This window comes from Malaclemys terrapin, chromosome 1 (genome assembly GCF_027887155.1).
Source record: "Malaclemys terrapin pileata isolate rMalTer1 chromosome 1, rMalTer1.hap1, whole genome shotgun sequence".
NCBI lineage: Eukaryota > Metazoa > Chordata > Testudines > Emydidae > Malaclemys > Malaclemys terrapin.
The window spans coordinates 200,971,422-200,993,225 of NC_071505.1; the positions used below are offsets into that span (position 1 = coordinate 200,971,422).

The 21,804-nt window shown below is 44.7% G+C and overlaps 1 protein-coding gene across 4 annotated transcripts in view; it reads right to left on the reverse strand.

Annotated features, from left to right (window-relative positions):
* USP9X (ubiquitin specific peptidase 9 X-linked) overlaps window positions 1–21,804 on the reverse strand; it is a 217,540-nt gene that overhangs the window by 104,583 nt on the left and 91,153 nt on the right. For all 4 annotated transcript variants that reach the window (XM_054005771.1, XM_054005769.1, XM_054005754.1 and 1 more), the window contains exons 15-17: window positions 11,605–11,692; window positions 1,996–2,338; window positions 237–332 (exon numbers count right to left, since the gene is read on the reverse strand). In XM_054005771.1, the coding sequence (XP_053861746.1) occupies window positions 237–332; window positions 1,996–2,338; window positions 11,605–11,692 (527 nt within the window). The remainder of the gene's footprint in view (window positions 1–236; window positions 333–1,995; window positions 2,339–11,604; window positions 11,693–21,804) is intronic.

Here is a 21,804-nt window from a genome sequence, read left to right on the forward strand (position 1 = left end):
CACTCTTAAGTAGATCCCTAAATCTCCGCAAAAGGCTAAAAGGAACTAAAGGGTAGGTTCACCAACATAATGTACATATTAAAATCTGTACATGGGCAAGAGCGCATTCTCCAAGAGGGTGTTCCATGGATGGAAACTGCCATATTTTCAAAACTTTAAGCTATCAAAATATCACAGCTGTTAAATTTTACAATCATCTTTATTCAATATTACATTACATACAAAAATTTTTTTACCTGATTAACTTGTAATCTTGGACCAAGATTAGTATAGATCTCTTTAAGCAGATCTATTGCTCTGCTGGCAATGTCATCATTTCCCTGAATCACAACCTAAAGCAATCAAAAAGTATTAATGCATTTTAACTCTTTAGTATCCAGTTTAAAAAACAGAAGGACTACATATGAACATGGATAAAATATTTATTTTCATTCATCAGAACAAAAAACTAACTAGAGTATATAATTAAAGTACAATCACTGTAAATTATCTGTCTAATGTGAACCCAATCAAGATTAAGATTCAATCAAATTAACTGCTTTAAAAGAATTCACCAGTGTCTGCAAAACACTCATTATGCTTTGTAAACTGACAGAATGACGCATAAAATTTTCTTTAAATATCTCCATGCTATGTTTCTAGTGCCATTAGTTCTAAAGACTATGCATGCTTGTTGCACCATTACCAACGAAGTTTGAGGCTCACAAAAACTTTTATTTACCTGCAATTAAATCTTAACCTTCCAATGGTCTAAATGTACCAGTACTTACAAGTTTTGTGTTTATATTAGTTAGGAGTTCTGGGCAATTAAGAGAAGTTAATTTTTTAATTAAACAATTTAATACCATTAAAGACCTCTCTCAACTCAAGATAATCTTTGCCATCGTTTAAGATGAGGTTTAAAATTTACTTCGGAACCTAGAAAACGGAGTGTTGAACCTAATTTGAATATTTGAAAATTTATTGCTAGCCACTGGCCTGAATTGAAGCTGAAAAGCTGTCATAAATTGGTCCCACTAAGTAGAAAGATAGTAGCTCCAGGCAGAAGGGCAGAGCCAAGGAAGTTACTGCCCACAACTGACAGCTCTGAAGGGCGCTCCTGTCGCTTTTTCACTGGGCATATCCCAAATGTTTGGATTACACTCTAGGTACTTCAAGTGCTTTACAAAATGAAACATTAATGCTAATGCTGTAGTGCAGCCATTATATACTAGACATCAAGGGTATTTGAGAAATGGAATGCTGAAAGTTGGAGTGGATAACGCCAGTGTCCTCTATTTAATAACGATCAGGGATCATCAACTGGCATCTAGAAACCACCAACTTTGGACAAAAAGGGATGTCTAATCTTTCATCCAAAAGACTGCATCTATCTGCAGTAGTGAGTATAAGTCCCATATTTAGTAAAAGGACTAAAACAATGATCACCTTGTTCAGAGAGGAGAGTGCAATACCTGTTTGTTACTTACACAATACTGCAACTAATTATATGAGCCAGTTTCTCAGATGCTCAAAATAAAATTCGGTTCCATTTCCTGTTAACTGGAAACATATACATCTTCTCCCCTAACCCCCAGACGCTACTGGCCATTAGGAGAAATGGTGATTTCATAAGTAAAATCACTGGTGAGTGAGAGCATAAGGTAAATGAACAATGCAAGTCAAAGATTATTTTAAAAATTAAACAAATGGGTTTGGTTTTATGGTACAAGCAAAACCTTAATCTTACATGCACAGACATCACAAACACACTCAATTTTTTAATTCCTTTCTTTCTTTCTCTGTCATATTCTGAGTTCAAGGTTCAGCCCTGGGAAATAATTAACTTAAGAGTATTAAGAGTATAGAAGAGCCAATTTTCATGTAGTTAAATTACAAAAATGTAAGTGTTTTTCAAACTAAGTCTACACAGATTCTGTTACAGTCTTAAATCATTTTTGTTTTTAACAAAAAAATAGTAGTAAGCTATTTGCATGTTTTCCCTTCCGTACTTACCCTCCAAAGGTAGTCCAATCCTATTAATTCCAAGTCATCCATCATATAGGCTCGTCTTTTCGCTACTAGCTTCCCTTCTCGACAGTTCACAGCTTTGAAGAAACGTTCAAAACATTTCATTCCATTTTCTGTTAACAGGGAAGGATCCAACTGAAGTACATTATTTTCAAAGAAGTCCTTATTAATGTCAGGGTCTAAATCTGGTTCATCGCCCATTAGTTTGGAATACCACTTAAAACAGGCTTCACGATCACAAAGATAGACTGCATTTTCGGCTAAACACTTCCATATTTGCTTCGCCTGAGGGGCGCAGAGCCACAGTTGACCATCCTTCAATAAAAATCTTGAGCAAAACAAAGACAATTAGTAACACTGACATCTTTAAAATTTTAGAGACACTAAAATTACAGTAAACAAAATATATATTTTTTTATTTTCATATTATATGGTATGTATAATGTATGTTATAGGCCTGATTCTGAAAACTTTTACTCACATGACCAGTCCTCACACACATGAGTAGTTCCATTGTCTTCATTAGAGTAAAAGTTTGCAGGAGCAAGCCCCAGAATTCTAACTATGTAAGGAAACTAGATTAGACAAGAATATGCATTACCTATAAAGTACTGAACAAGCTTTTCTCTCTAAATACATTTAACTAAGGTCATTACTATGCAAATGATGCATGACATACAAATTCAAGTTTTCTTTCCATATTAAGCAAAACTACATTTAAGCGACCATATTACTGGAATATTTAAACATTCTTAGCCCTCTTAATTCTGAGGATGCAACACAGTGAAATGAAAAATTACAATGGATTGAGTAATCGATATGAGATTGCAGGTCGCAAGTGAAAGAGTGGGAAATGGCTTTTTGAAGTTTTAAATTTACTTTAATATTACAATAAATTGATAAACCTCTCTGAAATCTGTAGTGAAATCTAGAGTACTTGATTCACAGTTCAGAAAATAAGACAGAATTACTCTTCATGCATCCTTTAATTCCAAGAAAGGTCGTGGCGAAGTTTGTAACTTTACAGTACATCTGAGGGAAAGATAACCCTAATAATTCTTGTAAAAACATTTCAAGAAAATACACAGTAGATTTTACTCTTCAAGAATCAATTATATACTCTGTAATATACTCTGATTGTATGTAAAAGAAATAAAGGACTAAAGTGTAACAAAATCATTAGTGCAAATCATAAACCTTGTGTTTACAGTATATTATGACATGCAATTATAAAATTCTGCAATATTATTCCATTATATACATAAAATCATTGCCAAATTTCAAGAAAAATATAATGTAACTATTAGAATATGACAGAATGATCATTGTTTAAAGATTGGTGGCCAGGAGTTAGCCCCCACTATTTGATAAAATAACCATTTAATAAGAGATTACTTACCTGTAACTGGAGGTTTTCTGGGATGAGTGGTCCTGCTCTGTATTCCAGTGAGGGTGGGTATACGGAGCCAGAGAATTTGAAAATAGTCATGTCTGTTAGTCTGCATACACCCCTTCTTTGCCTCATGGTTTCATCTGAGGCAATAAAGGGTAATGTGGACCAACAGTGTCTCCAGTTCCTTCTGCACAACAAATCAAATAGATCCACAGAGCAGGGAAGGAGAGTGAGAAGTGGAATATAAATAGGGACCACACATCTCAAAGAACCTCCAGTTACAGGTAAGTAACCGCCTCTTCATCGAGTGATGGTCCTGGTTATATTCCACTGAGGGTGATTAACCAGCAGTACTTAATTCAGAGGAGAGTGCAAGAAAAAGGATGGAATGGTTGAACAGAGGACAGCCACGCCGAATGAGAGATCCATTGCAGAGTAGTTCTGCACCAAGGTGTAGTGTGCTGTGAAGGCATGTACTAAACGCCACATGGCTGCCCTATATATGTCTGGAAGCAACACATTGTGGAGGATGGCCATAGTCAGCGCCTTGGCTCTTCTGGAATGGGCTCTCGCCCCAAGGGGTTGAGGCAGTCCTGACAACTGATAGAACGTAATGCACCCTGAAATCCCACCCACATGGAAATCCTGTGTGTAGAGGTTGTCGGCCCCTTAATCCTCTCAGCTATAGCTATAGAGCAGGGGTCGGCAACCTTTCAGAAGTGGTGTGCCGAGTCTTCATTTATTCACTTTAATTTAAGGTTTCACATACCAGTAATACATTTTAATGTTTTTTAGAAGGTCTCTCTCTATAAGTCTACATATTATATAACTAAACTATTGTCGAATGTAAAGTAAACAAGGTTTTCAAAAACGTTTAAGAAACTTCATTTAAAATGCTGATCTTATGCTGCCGGCCCGCTCAGCCTGCTGCCGGCCTGGGGTTCCATTCACCTAGGCTGGCAGCGGGCTGAGCGGGGCCTGCGGCCAGGACACCAGCTGGCAAGGGGCTGGGTGTCAGAACCCCAGACCGGCAGCGGGCTGAGCGGGACTGGCAGTGGGCTGAACAGCTCAGCCCGCTACCGGTCTGGGGTTCCGTCCGCCAGCTCCTGCCAGCCAGGGTCCCGGCTGCTGGCCCTGCTCACAGAGTGGGTACCTACCTTCTCCCTGGTTTTAGCCTATTCTCTTCTTCTCTCTGCACTGAGCTGAGGGTGGGAGTGCACTGAGCACAGGGCTGGGGGTGAAGGACCAGGCTGGGGGTTGGGGTGTAGGGCCTGGCCAGGAGCTAGAATGAGGGAGGAGGCTCAGGGTTGGGACAGGAGGTTTAGATGTGGAGTACTTACCTGGGCAGCTCCCATTTGGTATGAGGGGTGCAGGTGCGAATGTGGGGGGGTGGGTGCAGAAGTTTGGTGCTCAGGGTGGAGGTGGGGAGTGCAAGTGTCAGGGCATGGGGTGTGGGAGGGCTGGGTATGTGTGGAGGGTGCAAGGGTCAGGGCAGGGGCCTGAGTGTGTGTGAGGGGGGTGTACGGCTCAGGGCAGAGGGTGTGTGGGGGGTTCAGGAGTCAGGGTAGAGGGCTGGGGGTGTGGGCTAGAGTCATGGGGATGCTCCCAGCCCCCTGCCCTGAGCAGCTCACGGCAGAGGGCTGGAGGGGATATGCCCTGATTCCACCCTCCTTCCCCAAGGCCCTGCCCCCACCTCTGCTTCTTCTCTGGAGCAGCAAGCACAGCTGCGGCTCCAACCCCGCTTCTCCCCCTCCCTCTCCAGGGCCATCAGCTGTTTGGCCACAGGGAGGAAGAGGACGAGGTGCAGGAACCAATCACGCTGGGGGAAGAGGCAGGGGAGGAGGGAGCTTGGCTGCCAGTGGAGGCTGCCCTGCAGCAGCAGCCAGCAGGACCAAGCTTCTGCTCCCTGCCCCCACAGGAGACAGCGGTGGGTGGAGAAAAGCAGGCTGGGCCGGGCAGGATTTTTAATGGAATGCTGCTGCCTTCTGGGGTCCCGGCTGCCGGCCCCGCCCAGCCTGGGTGCCGGCAGGCAGGACCCCAGCATGCAGCGCGTGTCATTTAAAATTGGCACATAGGTTGCCGACCCCTGCTAGAGAGAGTCTAGGGAACTTCCTGATAGATCTTGTCTTCTGCAGGTAGACAGTCATGGCCCTGTGGACACAGGGAGTGATGGTGCCGCTCTTTCACTGAAGTGTAAAGCTTTGGAAAGAGAGCAGGTAAGTGCATGGGTTGATTGAGATGAAACCAGGATATGACCTTTGGTAGAAACTTGAGGTGCAGACACAGGGAGACTTTGTCCTTATGAAACGTGGTGAAAGGGGGGGTCTGCCATCATAGCTCCAAGTTCACCTACCCTTCTCGCCAAACTAAGAGCCAATAGGAAAGTCACTTTCATGGAAAGGAAGGACAGAGCATGATGCTAATGGCTCAAAGAGCAGTTTCATTAATGCAGCTAGAACGAGGTTAAGGTCCAACTGGGAGGCGACAGGTTGTATGGGTGGTAAAGTCTTCAGGAGACCTTTCCAAAACCTGAGAGTCAACGGATGTGTAAATATGGAGTGTCATTCCACAGGAGGGTGAAAGGCGCTGAAACCTGCATGAGAGAATTGAGGCCGAGTCCCGACATCTTCAAGGACAGCAGGTAGTCCAAAAGAAGAGGAATGTCCACTTCCTCCAGGGAAAGTCCATTCTGCTGGGCACAGGAGGTGAAGCGTTTCCTCTTGACCCAATAAAATCATCTCGTGGACTCTTTCCTATTGCTCGAAAGGATGATGAACTCCCAATGAACACTCCTGTTCTAGAGAAGTTGCCTATCCAAATACCAAGTTCTGAGGTGATGCATCTGTGTATCAGGATGTTTGATCCTATTGTGTTGCGTAACGCTGTTCTGAGAAAACAAAGGACGGGCCAACGTGCAGAGATTGGGAAACCAAAGTCGCCATGGCCAGAACGGGGTGATCAGAGTGACAGTGGCTCTCTCCTGCCTGATCCTGTGGAGGACTTGTGGGAGGAGTGGAAGGTATAGTTGATCTGGTCCGACCAGCAGAGGATGAGAACATCACCTTGACAGTGGATAACGACATCCCCCTTTGAGCAGTATGTGCTGCATTTATTGTTGACGTGGGAGGCAAAAGGGTCTGGTTGGAGTCCCCCATTGGCTGAAGAGGTCATTTACTATGGAGTTGTGAAGCTCCCATTTGTGATCAGCAATGACTCTTCAGCTGACTCTTCAGCTGAGTCCCTGGAAGATAGGCTGCCGACAACAGGATCTTGTGGGCAATGCACCAATCCCATAGATTGACCACTTCCCTGCACAGAGCAGTCAACCTTGTGCCCCCTTGTTTGTTGATGTAATAAACAATGGTGTTGCTGTTAAGTACATGATGGGAGTGAATAGAAAATAGAAATGCTTGACAGACTTGTCGTACCACCCAGAGTTCCAGAATGTTGATGTGCATCCTGGTATCCCAAGGTCTCCATGTCCCTTGTGTCATGTGTTCTTCAATGTGTGCTCCCCATCCTGTGAGAGATGTGTCTGATGATCGTTCTGTCCAGAGAGGATGGGAGAAAGGGGATCCCTGTAGAGACCTGCTGTGGGTCTGTCCACCACCGGAAGGAAGAGAGACGGATTGTGAGCATACGGTCCATAACATGTCGTGTAGGTAAGTAGACTCTCTGAGGCCACATCTGTAGACTGCAAAGGTAGTGATGTACGTGCAGACTGCCATGTGGCCAAGAAGGGATAAGCAAGTTCTGACTGGGACAGACAAACTGTCGACTACCCAGAGAACAAGTTCCTGCAGAGTCTGGAATGTGTCCCTTGGTAGATAAGATCAGGGTATGACCAAGTTGATGGAGACCCTTATGAAGTCTAAGGACTGCGTGGGAATCAGAGTTGATTTTTCCATATTGATGCTGACTTCCAGGGACGAAAGGAGTCAGAGCAACATGGAAGTTGAGATTCTCTGTATCATGCTGCTAGCAGCCAATTGTCAAGATAGGGGAAAATAAGGACTCCTGAGCATCGAAGGTGGGCTACTATGACAGAAAACTTTGATGAAGACTCAGGGAGCAGTGGTGAGTCCAAAAGGAAGGACCCTGTACTGAAAATGCTAAAGGCCCACCATGAACCTCAGGAATCTTCTTGGGCTGGATGGATGTCTATGTGAAAATAGGCGTCCTGCATACTGAGAGCCATAAACCACCTGCCTTTTCCCAGAGATGGTATGATGGCTGCTAAGGTGAAACTTGGGCTTGTGGATAAAGCAGCTGAAGTTATGGAGATCCAGGATAGGCCTCCACCTCCCCTTCTTCTTATGTACCAAAAAGTAAGGGCTGGTCTTCACTATAGGGAGATCGATGCTGCTGCAATCAATGCAGCAGGGTCAATTTAGTGGGTCTACTGAAAACCTGCTAAATCGATGGCAGAGTGCTCTCTGATCAACCCTGATACTCCACCTCTCGGAGAAGAGTAAGGGAAGCCGACGGGAGAGCATCTCCCGTTGACGCAGCACAATGAAGACACCGGGGTAAGTCGACATAAGCTATGTCGACTCCATCTACATTATTCACATAGTTGGAGTAGAGTAACTTAGGTAAACTTACCCTAGAAGTGAAGACAAGCCCCATGTCTAATAGAACCCCGTGCCCTGATAGTTCGGAGGAACGGGCTCTATCCCTCCTTTTTGCAGTAAGGGGTCTACTTCCAGTGCCAGGATCCTGTCGTGAGAGTGGTCCCTGGAAAGGGATAAGGGTGTGGGATGTGGATGAGGTAGCATGGTGAACTTGATTATATAGCCATAGTGGATGACATCCAGGACCAACTTGTCAGCTGTTATTGAGGTCCAGGCTAGTAGTAAGAGTGCTAGATGATGCCCAAAAAGGGTGGGTTGGTTGGATGGCAGTAGGCATGGTGGTTGACAGCTCTCCAGTGGCACGCAAAAATATTGTTTGAGCAGTTTGAACATGAGAGGATGAAGACTGCGAAGGTAAGCCTGGAGGGCGGGGTCGTAGGGTCTTCTGGCAATTACGAGGAGGTTCATCTGGCCTCTGGTGGAAGAAATGGGGGTTCCTGAATCACTGTGTAGGCGGCAGAATTTCCACTTGGGGAAGGTGGATAGATACCCAGCGATCAAAGTGTGACTCTGGCATCCCTGAGGGAGTGGAGGGAATCATAGGTCTTCTGATTAAACAGGTGTGATTCATCAAAAGGAAGGCCCTCAGTGGTATTCTGCACCTCTCTGGGGAAACCAGATGAGTGCAGCCATGATTCTCTCTGCATGACTATGTCCATGGCCATCGAGTGTGATGAGATCTACAGCATCCACGGCTGACTGTAATGCTGTTCTAGCCACCAGCTTGTCCTACTCCAGGACAGACTGGAAACATGCTCCATCTTGCTGAGGAAGCTTTTCAATAATGTCCTCCAATTTACCGTAGTTAAGGAAGTCCTATTTGATCAACAAGGCCTAGTAGTTTGAAATACAAAATTGGAGGCTTGCTTCCCAGAAGGTCTAAGATTTTACCCTCATCTGTTGGGGGTATAGCACAGGTGTTGCTGCCTGGACCATTCCATTGCTGCTTGTACCTGGAGGGAATTGGATAGAGGTATAAAAAAAAGAAACTCCCACCCCTTCGCTGGTAGTATTTCCTGGTCTGCCCCTTCGGGGGTAGGACTGCAAGTGGCCGGGGTTTGCCACACTGTTCAGGCTGGTTGGAGAATGGCATCATTGATCAGTAGAGCAACCCTACTCAGTAGTGAGAAATGAAGGATATTCAGGAGCTGATACTGCTTGTCTTGTACTTCCTCCAGTGGAATACGATGCTAGTCTTCCACTGTTTGCAAGAACTCTTGGAATTGCTGAAAGTCATCTGGAAGCAAGGGGGAGGCTGAAGTTGCTGCAGCATCTGGAGAGGACAATAGGAAACACTATCTCCGGCGGAACACGACCGAGTGGTTTGTCCTCCAGAACCAATTTGGACTGCCTGGTCAAGGGCGTCACAAGCAGGGATGGGCAAAACCTCCCTCACCAAACAGGCGCATTCTCAGGGTGGGTACTGGGGCCAGAATTCCCAATAGGGCCAGCAAGACGGATCCGGCATATGTTGCAGAGGGCCCCATGGGGAGGGCAACCAGCGACTTCCTTGTTGGTGGAGAAGAGGGTACTGCCACACCACTGGCGATCCTTTCAGATACTCGTATTGGCGGTAAGGAACTGGGGGCCCTTATACTCCATCAGAATCCTCCAATGATGAGAGCTCAGATCCTGGTCCAATGGTGGTACTGTTGGAGACGGCAGAAGCGTGTAAACCACAGGAGAATGTGAGTGAAAGCATGACCGGACTTTGGCAAGTCCTACATAGGAGATCAGACTTCCCTAGGTGCGGTTTGCAGAGGAAAGCATGGCGATCTCGGTTCCCTTAGGGAAAACTGCTCATGTGGCTCTGGTGCTTTCTCCCATCACCCCAGCATTAAAGGTACCCATTTCATAGCTGAAATTGAGTGCATGCAGGTCTCGGTACCGGCAGGTCTGCCAGTCTGTGCGATTTCTTGTCGTGCTTGTATGCTCTGGAACGTGCAGCCTCTCCGCGGCTGGAACTTGTGGGAGGTGTATCATCCTTCTTTATTTTGGAGGAAGACTTACTGCCATACTTATACACATGCTTCCTTGCCTCCCGACTAGGCCCCAGCACAGGGTCCATAACCCTAACCCGGGTCCAACTGAAGCCTCATGGCGACTTCCATGAGGTGCTTCTTGAGGTGGAGAGCCCGGCCTTCTCAGGTATGGCTTGGGAAGGACCAGCAGATACTGCACCTGGATAAAATGTGGGCTTCTCCCAAGCAGTAGAGGCAGCATTGGGGCTAGTTGCTGACTGAAAACGAATGCGGGCAAGAAGCGCATATCTTGAAACCTGAAATCTTTGGCATAATCCAGTACCAGCATGTGGAAGCTGGTGGGACCAGTCAACAGATTCCCCTGAATTCCCAGTCCTACTAAAACTAAACTATGTTTAAAAAAAAAGTAAAACAGTAGACGCAAGCTAACTATATACAATTCTGAAACTTTTTTTTTTTTTTAATAAAGTATGTCAGACAAGAGGACACTAGCAACTCCAACTTGAATTCAGACCATGCAGTGATGAGAAGGAACTGGGGACGCAATTGGTCTGTCCAGCCCTTTATAATCTTGGATGAAACCATGAAGTGAATCAAGGGCTCATGCGTGGACCAATGGACACTAGTACTTTCAAATTCTATGGCTCCAGACGCATGGCACGCATACGTAAACCCACCCTCAGAGGAATACAATAGGAACCATTACTCAAAATACTATTTAGTTTAATTTAAAATCAGTTCTGAGTGAAATTCAAAGTTGTAATATGAATCTGCATTAAAGAATGAGTTTAAAAAAATTTAGGACCAGACAAATGGAAGAATGATACATCCACAAGGATAACAATAAATAAATATACTGAGGGAGATAAACTGTGAAAGAATACTGTAATGTCCAAACTAAGAACTTGACAAGTTTCAAGTAGTATTCTGTGGCAAATAATTTTTCATTCTCTTCCTAAATCCTTTGTCTTCTTACTTTATTCAAGAACTATCAGATGGGTTGTTATAAAATCCAAACATTTTCTTTATTTAAATCCCTTCTGAAGACTCACTTTTTCCATTTTGCTCACAGTAAGTCAATCATTTTAAAAGGTTTATTTTATGTGCATATGCTAATGGCTAAGTAACCAAGAGTTTATTGCTGCACTGTTTGTTATCTTCAGTGGTTGTCACATGTCTAATATTAAGCCATGATCCTAACCTGATATGCACCACCCACAAAGAGCCTCTTTAAGTCAATGGGACTTGACACAAGCACTGCGGTGTGCCGGCACAAATTTTAGTGCACAATCAAGGCCCTATATTGTAAATTCTGTGGGGGAAGGATTATGTCTTATTGTATACAGCCCCTAACACTCTCTTGGGTATTCTAATACTATGTCTGCTTTCAAATACAGGAACTCCAGCATTTTACTTTATTTTGATATCTTGGTGACCTGGAATTAAATGATAATGCCATATAGTAAGCTGGAACTGTACAAAAGAAACAAAAAGTTCAACATAATTGTTTCTTTCCATTTCAGAAGTTTAAGTTACGAATTTGTTCGCCTTCTAGAGAAAATGACTTAAGTTACTCGAAACTAACCGTAGGAAGTTAAGTCGCTCCTGTACTTCTTGCACATGACTGTATCTACTTCCTGGTCTTACAGTTTGTGGATCATACTCTCCATGCTCTGCAAATTTAAGAAGTTTTATTAAGCAATACATACAGAAAACAGATGCTGATTCTAAGGAATACTTAAGTCTTGTTGCTCTGCAGCGAACCAAACCAATTTTAACAGAAGTGATTCATAAATCTGTAATAAAACAATCTTCAGAGACCTGCTCAGAATCAATCATTAAAGATTAAATTAAGATAGACACTTTCAAAGATGCTTGGCCTACGATTAGATCCGCCAACTGTATTTTTGCTGGTAGATGTGCAGGCTTGTCTTTCATTATGAATAGAATATTAAAATATTCAAGAATACCGCATTCTGCTTACTCAGAGAGCCGAATTTCTCCATCTTTCAAACTCTTATTTCTTTGAAAAACAAAGTAAGCAGAGAAGAAATCCTGTATACTGGATTTATGCAGGAGCAGCGCCAAGGTTTTTGCAGCTCTAGGCGGCAGCACTCCTCCTCTGAGCATTCAGCGGCGGGGGTCCTTCCGCTCTGTGTCTTCGGGGCACTTCAGCGGCGGGTCCCGAAGCGAGTGAAGGACCTGCCACCAAATTTCCGCCGAAGATCCGGAGCGGAAGGACCCCCCGCCGCCAAATTTCTGCTGAAGACGGCAAAATGCCGCCCCCCCAAAAAAAATCCTGCCACCGTAGGCGACCGCCTAGGGTCGCCTAGTGGAAGCGCCGGCCCTGGATATATAGTTGATAGGTTACCCAGCAATGTTGAAATTTTAACAATACTGTAACCAGCCTTCATTGTGGCAAGATTTTTTTCCAGAATTATATCACTTTAAAATTAAAAGGAAGTTGTCTATATATAAATTTAAAGAAAATAATACCACTTCCTCAGTTACTAACACTTAAGATTACTAAAAGTAAAATTTGAAAAACTAAATTTATTTTTCACCATTTATGATACTATTTGCTGCTTTTCAGAAAATTATCCAAGCTGCAGTGGAAAAAAATAAGAGGTATAAATGGTTAAAATAATGGAGGATGGACTTGTGGTTAAAGCACGAGCCTGGGTCTTAGAAGACTTGGATACAATTGCCAGCTCTGCCACAGATTTCCTGTGACCATAGGCAAGTCACTTAATCTCTGTGACTCAGTTTGTCATGTGTAAAATAGAAAGTATTATTCTCCCTTTCTCCAACCCTTTGTATGTTTTTTCTTTATAGACTAAGATCTTTACAGCAATGACTATCTCTTACCACTGGTTTCTGCAGTCACTAAACAAACAGGGCCACCATCTCTGGTGGGTCCTGCTGACACTACTCTAATACTATTGTTGCTATTAACTGTATTGTGCTAGAATATAAATGCCCCCGTCAGGAATTAATGCACTATCATTTTAGGCACTGTAAAAACCTCAGATACACAGTCCCAGCCCCAAAGAGCAATAGATGACAATAATACTACTTTAATTATATTCATAGTATTAACTTTTCTGTATCACCTGTTTCTAGTCCATTTCACTTCCTAGTAAATATTCTCCATCATAATATGTTTGGGTTCGTGGTACTGTTGAAGATGTAACTTAAAAAAAATTGAAATATTTTTATTTAAATAAGGTTTTGTAAGAACCCCCTAGCTTTGTAAATGATAACTGGGTGTGTTTGTGTGGGCCTGTATAGCCATCATAAAATTAGATTACATTTAGAGCAGAGCTCTTTGATGAAAGGACTGTCTTTTTACTATGCTTCTGTATAGTGCCTACCTCTAATCCTTGAATGGAGCAGCTGAAAGCTACTACTAAACATGTGTTAGCCACAAATGCATAACTTCATTATAATCCAGAGAAATAACTGGACTAAATCTGACAAATAACATGGATTACTTTTGACAAATGTGACAAGAATAGGAAATTGTGTCATGTTAGCCAGTCTCTCTATGCAATTCACATACAGCAGAACCCCATTTATCCAATCTAACTAGGACAGAAGCCACAGCAGATAATCAAAAATTCGGATAATCCGGAGAATGGGTAAGTACAAGGCTGCGGCACCACCTAGCTGCCGCAGGAGAGATTGCCTGCTTCTGGACCTGTGTGCACTGGTTGTTTGGTTAATACGGAGAGCCAGATAACGAAGAGACGTATAAACAGGGTTCTACTGAATTGTAAAGATACAAAATAAATTTCCTATTGCTTCTAGGAGAAAAAAACAAATTTATAGATCCAATAGTCAATGCATACTGCAAATGGTTCAGAACTGGGAGAAAGGAACCGTCTGAAAAGACATCATCTATGAATGTGTGGAAAAAAAAGGTACACCAATTTAAAAACTAGTCATTTTAGTCAAGAATTTCAGGCACTATACCTGTCCCTGCCAATTTCTGTGGTTTCACAATCACATTCCATTATTTTAAAAAAAGGATTCTTTCCCTACCTTGTTGCTTTGTGAAAGACCCATGCAAACAAGTGAAACTGAATATACACAAGAGCACTATCAAATACACAAAATAAACTAAAGAAAGAAAACTGTATTTTTCCCATTCCATTATAGTAATCCCAGGTGTTATTTGTAACAGCAGCAGATTAAAAAAAACATCTATACAAAAGTGTGATTTTTATAGTCTAGTAAATTTATCACTGGGAATAGGTGTGTGAAATGTTACATTTAGGAAGTAAATGCTGAATAAATTCTACACTTTTCCATGTCTGAAATTCAACTGTTAGTTTTCCTACCTTGGGCTCAGTCATTTGGACGTTCCCTATTGCTCCCACACTTTCCCTTGTCTCACTGGCTATTCTTGAGAAAGCTCTTCTGACAGAGAAAAGGAATAATCTCTTGAGGTACAGATTTTATTTTTCTGAGTTTCCCTTGTTTCCATTTTCTGTTTCATTCTCCCTTAATTTCTCTTTTCCTTTTCTTGATTTCCCCACTCAGTTCTGCTTTCTGTCCCTCTATGCCTCTGCTTTCTGTCCCTCTATGCCTCAGCATTTTAGTTCAGAAGTTCAACTCAGCTAGAAAGTTTAATTTTCCAGCCAAGAATAAATAGGTTCTCAGGCAAAACTTTACATTCTGATAATTAAAACAAACAAAAAAAAATGTCTAGAATATAAATCAATCTGTTGGGGAGTAAAAAACTCATCTACCCGAATCACTACAAAGTAATACTGAAGGCCCTAGGCCAGGTAAACATCAGGCACATGACAGAAGAAAATGCCAAGGAACATGAAAAATTTAGATAAACAATTTATTTCAAAGAAAAGACAACTATACATAAAACCTATTCAGTCACATGCTAAAAATCAAGAGAATAAAAATGAGACACCTGGCACATAAATTCAAAAAAGCACACAGCAGCTACAGACCCTAAAACAAAACAAAAGGAAGTAAAATCCTTAGTTGTAAAGTCTCAGAGGCCATGTGTACCAATGAATAAAAAGGGAACCAGGAAAGTAGGTAGTAATTCAATATGGCTAAAAGATAAATTCAGAGAAACTATTCAAGCCAAAGAGAAATCCTTCGAAATTTAGAAATCCAACCATAGCGAAGCCTATAAACAGAAGTATAAATACAGCAAGCAATATGTAAGGGGAAAATCAGGAGGACTAAAATGAATGTTGAAGGTCATATAATTAAAAGATACAAAAATGAAAAAATTCTTTAACTACATCAGAAGTGGGAAACCTGGAAAAGAATTTGAGAGTCTGCTAGATCACCAGGGAACAATTAAGGAAGATAAGGACATTGCTGAGGAGCTAAATTATTTCTTTCACTCAGCCTTCACCAAAGAGGAAGTTGGGGAAATACCTACCACAGACTTACTTTTTTCCAATAATAAAGATAAGGTACTGTCAGAGATTGAGGTGTCAGAAGAAGATATGTTAGAACATACTAATGTCTCAAAAGATAATGAGTCACAGATAGTATACATCCAAGAGTTCTAAAGAAAATCAAGAATAAAATGGCTAAACTACTACGAAAAATGTAAAAAAAAGGTATTTTACCAGAGAACTGGATGACCACAAATGCTGTACCTATATTTTATAAAGGCTTGAGGAGTGGCCAGAGGACTTACAGACTAGTAGGTCATGCATATTTGCCTGGTAAACATGTTGAAATAATTATATATTACTCCCGAGGGAATTCTATGCCAAAAATTAAAAATTCTGCAACAAAAAAATAAATTCTATGCACAGTATTTTAAAACTCTTCAAAATTCTGCATATTTTATTTGTGAAAATAACAATATAATCATTTTCAATTATTTGCTGATGAGTATTTTGAAATAAATTACCAACATAATTGAAAATGGTGTGATTATATTGTTATTGCATTTAATCACACTTAATATAACATTTAATTTCAGAAAGGGGAACTACACAAAAATGAGGAGGTTAGTTAAAACAGAAGTTAAAGGGTACAGTGCCAAAAGTGAAATCTCTGCAAGCTGCATGGAAAACTTTTTAAAAGCACCATAATAGAGGCTCAACTTAAATGTATACCCCAAATTAAAAAACACAGTAAAAGAACCAAAAAAGAGCCACCATGGCTAAACAAAGTAAAAGAAGCAGTGAGGCAAAAAGGCATCCTTTAAAAAGTGGAAGTTAAACCCTAGTGAGGAAAATAGAAAGGAGCATAAACACTGGCAAATGAAGTGTAAAAATACAATTAGGAAGGCCAAAAAAGAATTTGAGGAACAGTTAGCCAAAGAGTCAAAAAGTAATAGCAAATTTTTTTTAAAGTACATTAGAAACAGGAAGCCTGCTAAACAACCAGTGGGGCCGCTGGATGATCGAGGTGCTAAAGGAGCACTCAAGGACAATAAGGCCATTGCAGAGAAGCTAAGTGAATTCTTTGCAGCAGTCTTCACGGCTGAGGATGTGAGGGAGATTCCCAAACCTGAGCCATTCTTTTTAGGTAACAGATCTGAGGAACTGTCCAAGATTGAGGTATCATTAGAGGTGGTTTTGGAACAAATTGATAAATTAAACAACAAGTCACCATTGTCCTATCATCCCACCCCACCCCACCCAGCTGGGACTAATATCCTTGGGTGGCCAGGGTGTGCACGCGCACACACACACACACACACGATTTACCTCTCCCTAGGCTGCCCGAACCAAGAGCCCAGGGAGGGGGTGAGTGAACACTGGTGCAGCTTCTCTTTGCTTCCCCACAGAAACAATTTTCTGCAGAAAGTAAAGAGAATCTGCATGGAGATTTAGCACAGAATTCCCCCAGGAGTAAATATACATTAACAAAACATCCAGAAGATCATGACACCAGCATGGTTTCTACAACAGAAAATCATGTTTCACGAATATTAAAATTCTTTATACATCAGAATAAAGCAGTGGATAAAGGAGAAAAACTGGTTACCTACCTTCTCATAACTTTTGTTGTTTTGAGATGTATTGCTCATGTCCATTTCATTCTAGGTGTATGTGCGCCCACATGCACAATTGTCAGATTTTTGCATTAGTAGTATCCATAGGGTTGGCAGTTGCGTTCCCTTGAGAGCCACGCTCAAGCATCGGTATATCAGGCACCGCCAGCCCTATGCCCTCTCAGTTCCTTTTGGCGGGCAACTCTGACAGAGGGGCAGCAGGGCAGGTAATAGATTGGACATGAGCAACACATCTCAAAGAGCAACAATTACGAAAAAGTAGGTAATCGTCTTTCTTCTTCGAGTGCTTGCTCATGTTGATTCCAGTCTTGGTGACTCACAAGCAATGCCAATGGAGATGGACTCAGAGTTCAGTCTCGCATCTTGCAGCCCTGCTCTGGAAAAGCCAGCATCATTCTGGGCCTTCTAAGTGCATAATGGTACAAACATGTGGACAGACGAGCCGGTAGCAGCTCTACAGATCTCTTAGGTCAGCACCTGAGCCAAGAAGGCTGCTGATGATGTTTGCACTCTAGTTGAGTGCACCTTGACTATCGCCACTGGAGGCACTTTCACCAGCTTGTAGCAGTATCGGATGCAGGCTGTGATCCAGGACAAATCCTTTGAGCAGAAACTGGGCGATCTTTCATCCTCTCTGCCACCGCAACGATCAGCTGTGTTGACTTGCGAAACATCTTTGTCCTGTCGATATAGAAGGCCAACGCCCCATGAGTCTCAACAGCACGAGATTCAACTCCCAGGGAGGAACAGGGTCCTGGATGTGAGGGTAGAGATGCTCCAGACCTCTCAAGAACTGGGCTGTCACATCGTGAACAAAGACCTGCCTGTCTTGGAACATAGGGTGGAAAGCCGAAATAGCGACCAGGTGGACCCTTATTGATGGCAGAGACAAGCTCTGAAGTTTGAGGTGCAGAAGGTAATCCAGGATCACCTGCAGCGAGAACTGCTCAGCCTGGACTCATTGTTCCGAAGCCCAGCCACGTGAACCTTTCCCACTTGGCCAAGTAAGTTGGTCTGCTGGAGGACTTTCTGCTACCCACCAAGACCTGTTGAACCCAGGCTGAGCACTCCCTCTATCCCACATTCAGCCATGCAGTAGCCACGCCAACAAGTGCAACGCCTCCAGGTCATGATAGTCCTGGGACAGCAGGTCCAGCCGGAGAGCAGAGCGGTTGCTGCAGCAGAGCGGCTACCAAAATTTCCTGCAGCGTGCCGAACCAGTGTTGGCAAGGCCACTCAGGGACTATCAGGATAACCTTAGCCATGTCTTGTTTGATCTTCACAAGGACTCTGTGGATCAATGGCACTGGTGGGAAGGCATACATCAGGCCCTCCCAACCAGGGGAGCAGGAAAGCATGTGACAGGGAACCCCCATCCATTCCCCCAAGTGAGCAGAACATGTGCATTTCCTGTTCTGATGGGGCGAGAACAAGTCCACCTGGGGAGTTCCCCAATTTCGGAAGATCATACTGACCGGCTCCAGGTGGAGCAACCACTCGTGGCGAGACGAGAAGGTCCTGCTGAGGCAATCTGCTAACACATTTCTGGTCCTAGGCAGGTGTGCGGCTACCAGATGAATGGCATGCCGCACAAAGACGTCCCAAAGGCTGAGAGTTTCTTGGCAAAGTGCTGACAATCTGACTCCACCCTGCCTGTTGATGTAATACACTGTGGCGGTATTGTCATTCAAGACCTGTACCACCTTGCCCTTCAGGTGGGGCAAGAAAGCCTGGCAGGCCAGGCTAACTGCTCTTAGCTCCTTGGCATTGATGTGAAGGGTCAGATAGTCTCACAGCCAGCAGGACTTGCGTGCTGAGACTAGGGTCAGTGATGGGGGCAGGGGCCGTGAAGGTAACTCCCTGCAATACCAATCCTGGATTCAACCACCACTGTAGGGAAGACAGGATGTGATCTGGCACCCTGACTACCTGGTCTAGGTTGTGTCTGTTGGGGATGTAAATTCACACCAGCCACCCTTGCAGAAGCTGGAGATGGAGCCAGGCATGACTGACCACATATGTACAGGTGGCCATGTGGCCCAACAACCACAGGCAGGTGGGTGCAATGGTGAGCAGGTGGTTCTTCACATGGGAGATCAGGTCCGACATGGCCTGAAAACGAACCTCCAGAAGGAAGTCTCTGGCTCGAGTGGAGTCGAGAACCTCCCCGATGAACTCTATTTGTTGGTCTGGCCTTAAGATGGCTTTTTCCTCATTTATCAACAGGCCCAGGAAGGTGGAACGCACCAGATCAAGGCTCCTTTGTATTTGTTCCCAAGACCTGCTCTCGATGAGCCAGTCGTTGAGATACGGGAAGACCTGAACCCCTTGACATCTCAGGTAAGCGGCCACTGGCGCCATACATTTTGTGAAGTCCCTTGGGGCCAACGAGAGGCCAAAGGGCAGCACCGTGAATTGGAAATGGTGTCCGCCCACTATGAAATGGAGGAAACGTCTGACCTTGGAATATGGAAATGACCGTCCTTCAAGTCGAGGGCAGCGTACCAGTCTCCTGGATCCAGGGAGAGGACGACAGAGGCTAGGGAGACCATGTGAAACTTCAACTTCTTGAGAACTGTTGAGGCGTTGCAGGTCCAGAATGGGTCTGAGGCCCCCTTTTGCTTTCGGGATTAGAAAATAACTGAAGTAGAATCCCTTCCCTGTTATGTCTCGAGAGACTTCCTCCCCCGCCCCCATGTGCAGAAGGTTCTTGACTTCTTGAACAAGGACTTGCTCATGAGAAGGTTTCCTGAAGAGGGACAGGGAGGGGTGACCAAAAACTGCAGAGTGTAGCCTTGAGACACTATCTCCAGCACCCAGCGGTCTGAGGTGACCTGCGACCAGGCTAAACGGTAGGGACAAAGATGGTTGAGGAAAGAACGGGGTGGATCCTGGGAGATGCCTGGGGCATCTCTCTCGACCACACCCTCAAAATGAGACCTTCTGGCCCCCGGGGTGCCTTGCCGGGTCAGGCTGTGCAGGTGAGTGGGAGGAGAAAGGGCGGCGGCAGCAGCTGAAACTAATGTCTCTGTCTCTTCTCCTTGCAGACCCTGGACAAGATAGCCAAGGTCTTGGTGGCTGGGGCAGCTAGTGGTCTGAAGTCAGGAGCTGCACCTCATAACCACTGCCAATGTGACCACCCTAGCCACCGAGTCAGCCGCGTCCCACACCATTTGGAGGGAGTACTGAGCCACCGTGGTGCCCTCCTCCAAATGGTGTGGGACGCGGCTGAATTTAGGGGTGCTAAATTCCTGGACCAAACCTTGCGGGAGGGACCACTTCAACTTAAAGGGGGGGGGGGAGGAGTCCCATAGAATTTCAACTTATTTCCCTAGAAGGGTCTGATGGTTCGCCACCTGGAATTGTAGGCTGGCAGTTGAATAAACTTTTCCTCCCAAACAGGTCCAATCTTTTGGCCTCTATTTTTGGGAGTTGGGATGGAATGTCGTTGTTTATCTTTTTCATTGGGTACAGACCACCTGTGAACCCCGGTGAGGGTGAGTGTAAAGGTACTCAAAACCCTTTGGCCATGATAAAGTATTTCTTTTCAGCTTTTTGGAGTGAGAGGGATGGCTGAGGAGTTTGCCAGAGGGCCTTGGCAATTTTGAGGACTCAGTCATGCACATGGGCCGGGGTAGAGGCTGATAGGACATTAAACAAGGTCTCCGCCTACTCAGCCATTTCCCCCACCTCCAGGCCCAAGTTCTCGGCCACCCATCAAAGCAGAGCCTGGTGTTCTTTAAAGTCGTCCGGCGGACTAGCCCTCGAGGGTCCCGAAACTGCCTTGTCTGGGGATGAAGATGACTATACCACCGGGGGAGGCCCCAGGGCATCTTCCCCCAATGGGGGAGGTAAGCTTAGGGGTGGGTGCAGTCTCCTCTACCTTGATCTCCATGCATACCTCATGCACTGAGCCCAAGGCAGTCGGTGCCGCCAGCTATTGCTCTGAGGCGGCGGCCGATGAGTGGTGTGAAGGGGGGCATCACCATGACCGGCACTCTGGCCATGGCCGTGCTGCCAAGGCGGTGCTGTCGATGTTGATGCAGCCTCAGGTGTCCATTTGCACCACTGGAGTCTAAACAAGGGGCTGAACTGCCCTTCCATGCAAAAGAAATTCCTTTCCAGTGACCATGATGGGGCTGTCGACGTGTGTTTGCTGACCAATGCCATCTGAGACCGGTGCTGGGGGACCTGAGACATGAAGGATAGCACTCCCACAGGGTAGGCAACCAGGACCTGCACTGAGAGCGAACGGTCCCGGTAGTATGGAGACCGGTGTCTCCCTCTAGGCGATCCGTGTCGAGATGGAGGGGACTGTTATCGCAATGGTGGTGACCAAAAGCAAGCCCAGAGGATCTGGCCTGCAACTCCGGCGATCTGCGACTCAGAGGTGGAGAGCGCCGCTTCATCTCGGGGGAATTGACAGCGCTCCACTGCCCCCTGAAGCGTCTTAGTGGCTTGTTTGCCCTCGTGGGGAGCCTCTGCCAATTCCTGTGACACGTGCTGCATTGTAGGCACGGGCAGAGGCCTTAGCTCTCAGAGCCGGCGGAGATCCTGAAGGTGTCAATGGGTCAGGGGTTTAGGTCCCATTTCGCTCCCAGGAGTCAGTGATGGACTTTTAAGGGGAGGCACGAACCCGTAGCTCCGGAGTGACCAGGCAGCCCGAAGTGGGTCCCTTGCCCATTGCCCTTCTTGCCTGGTGCCAGGGAGCGGTGCTTTCTCGCCTTCTTTTTGGGCACCGGCGACAGAGAACAGTGCTGGGCAGAGACT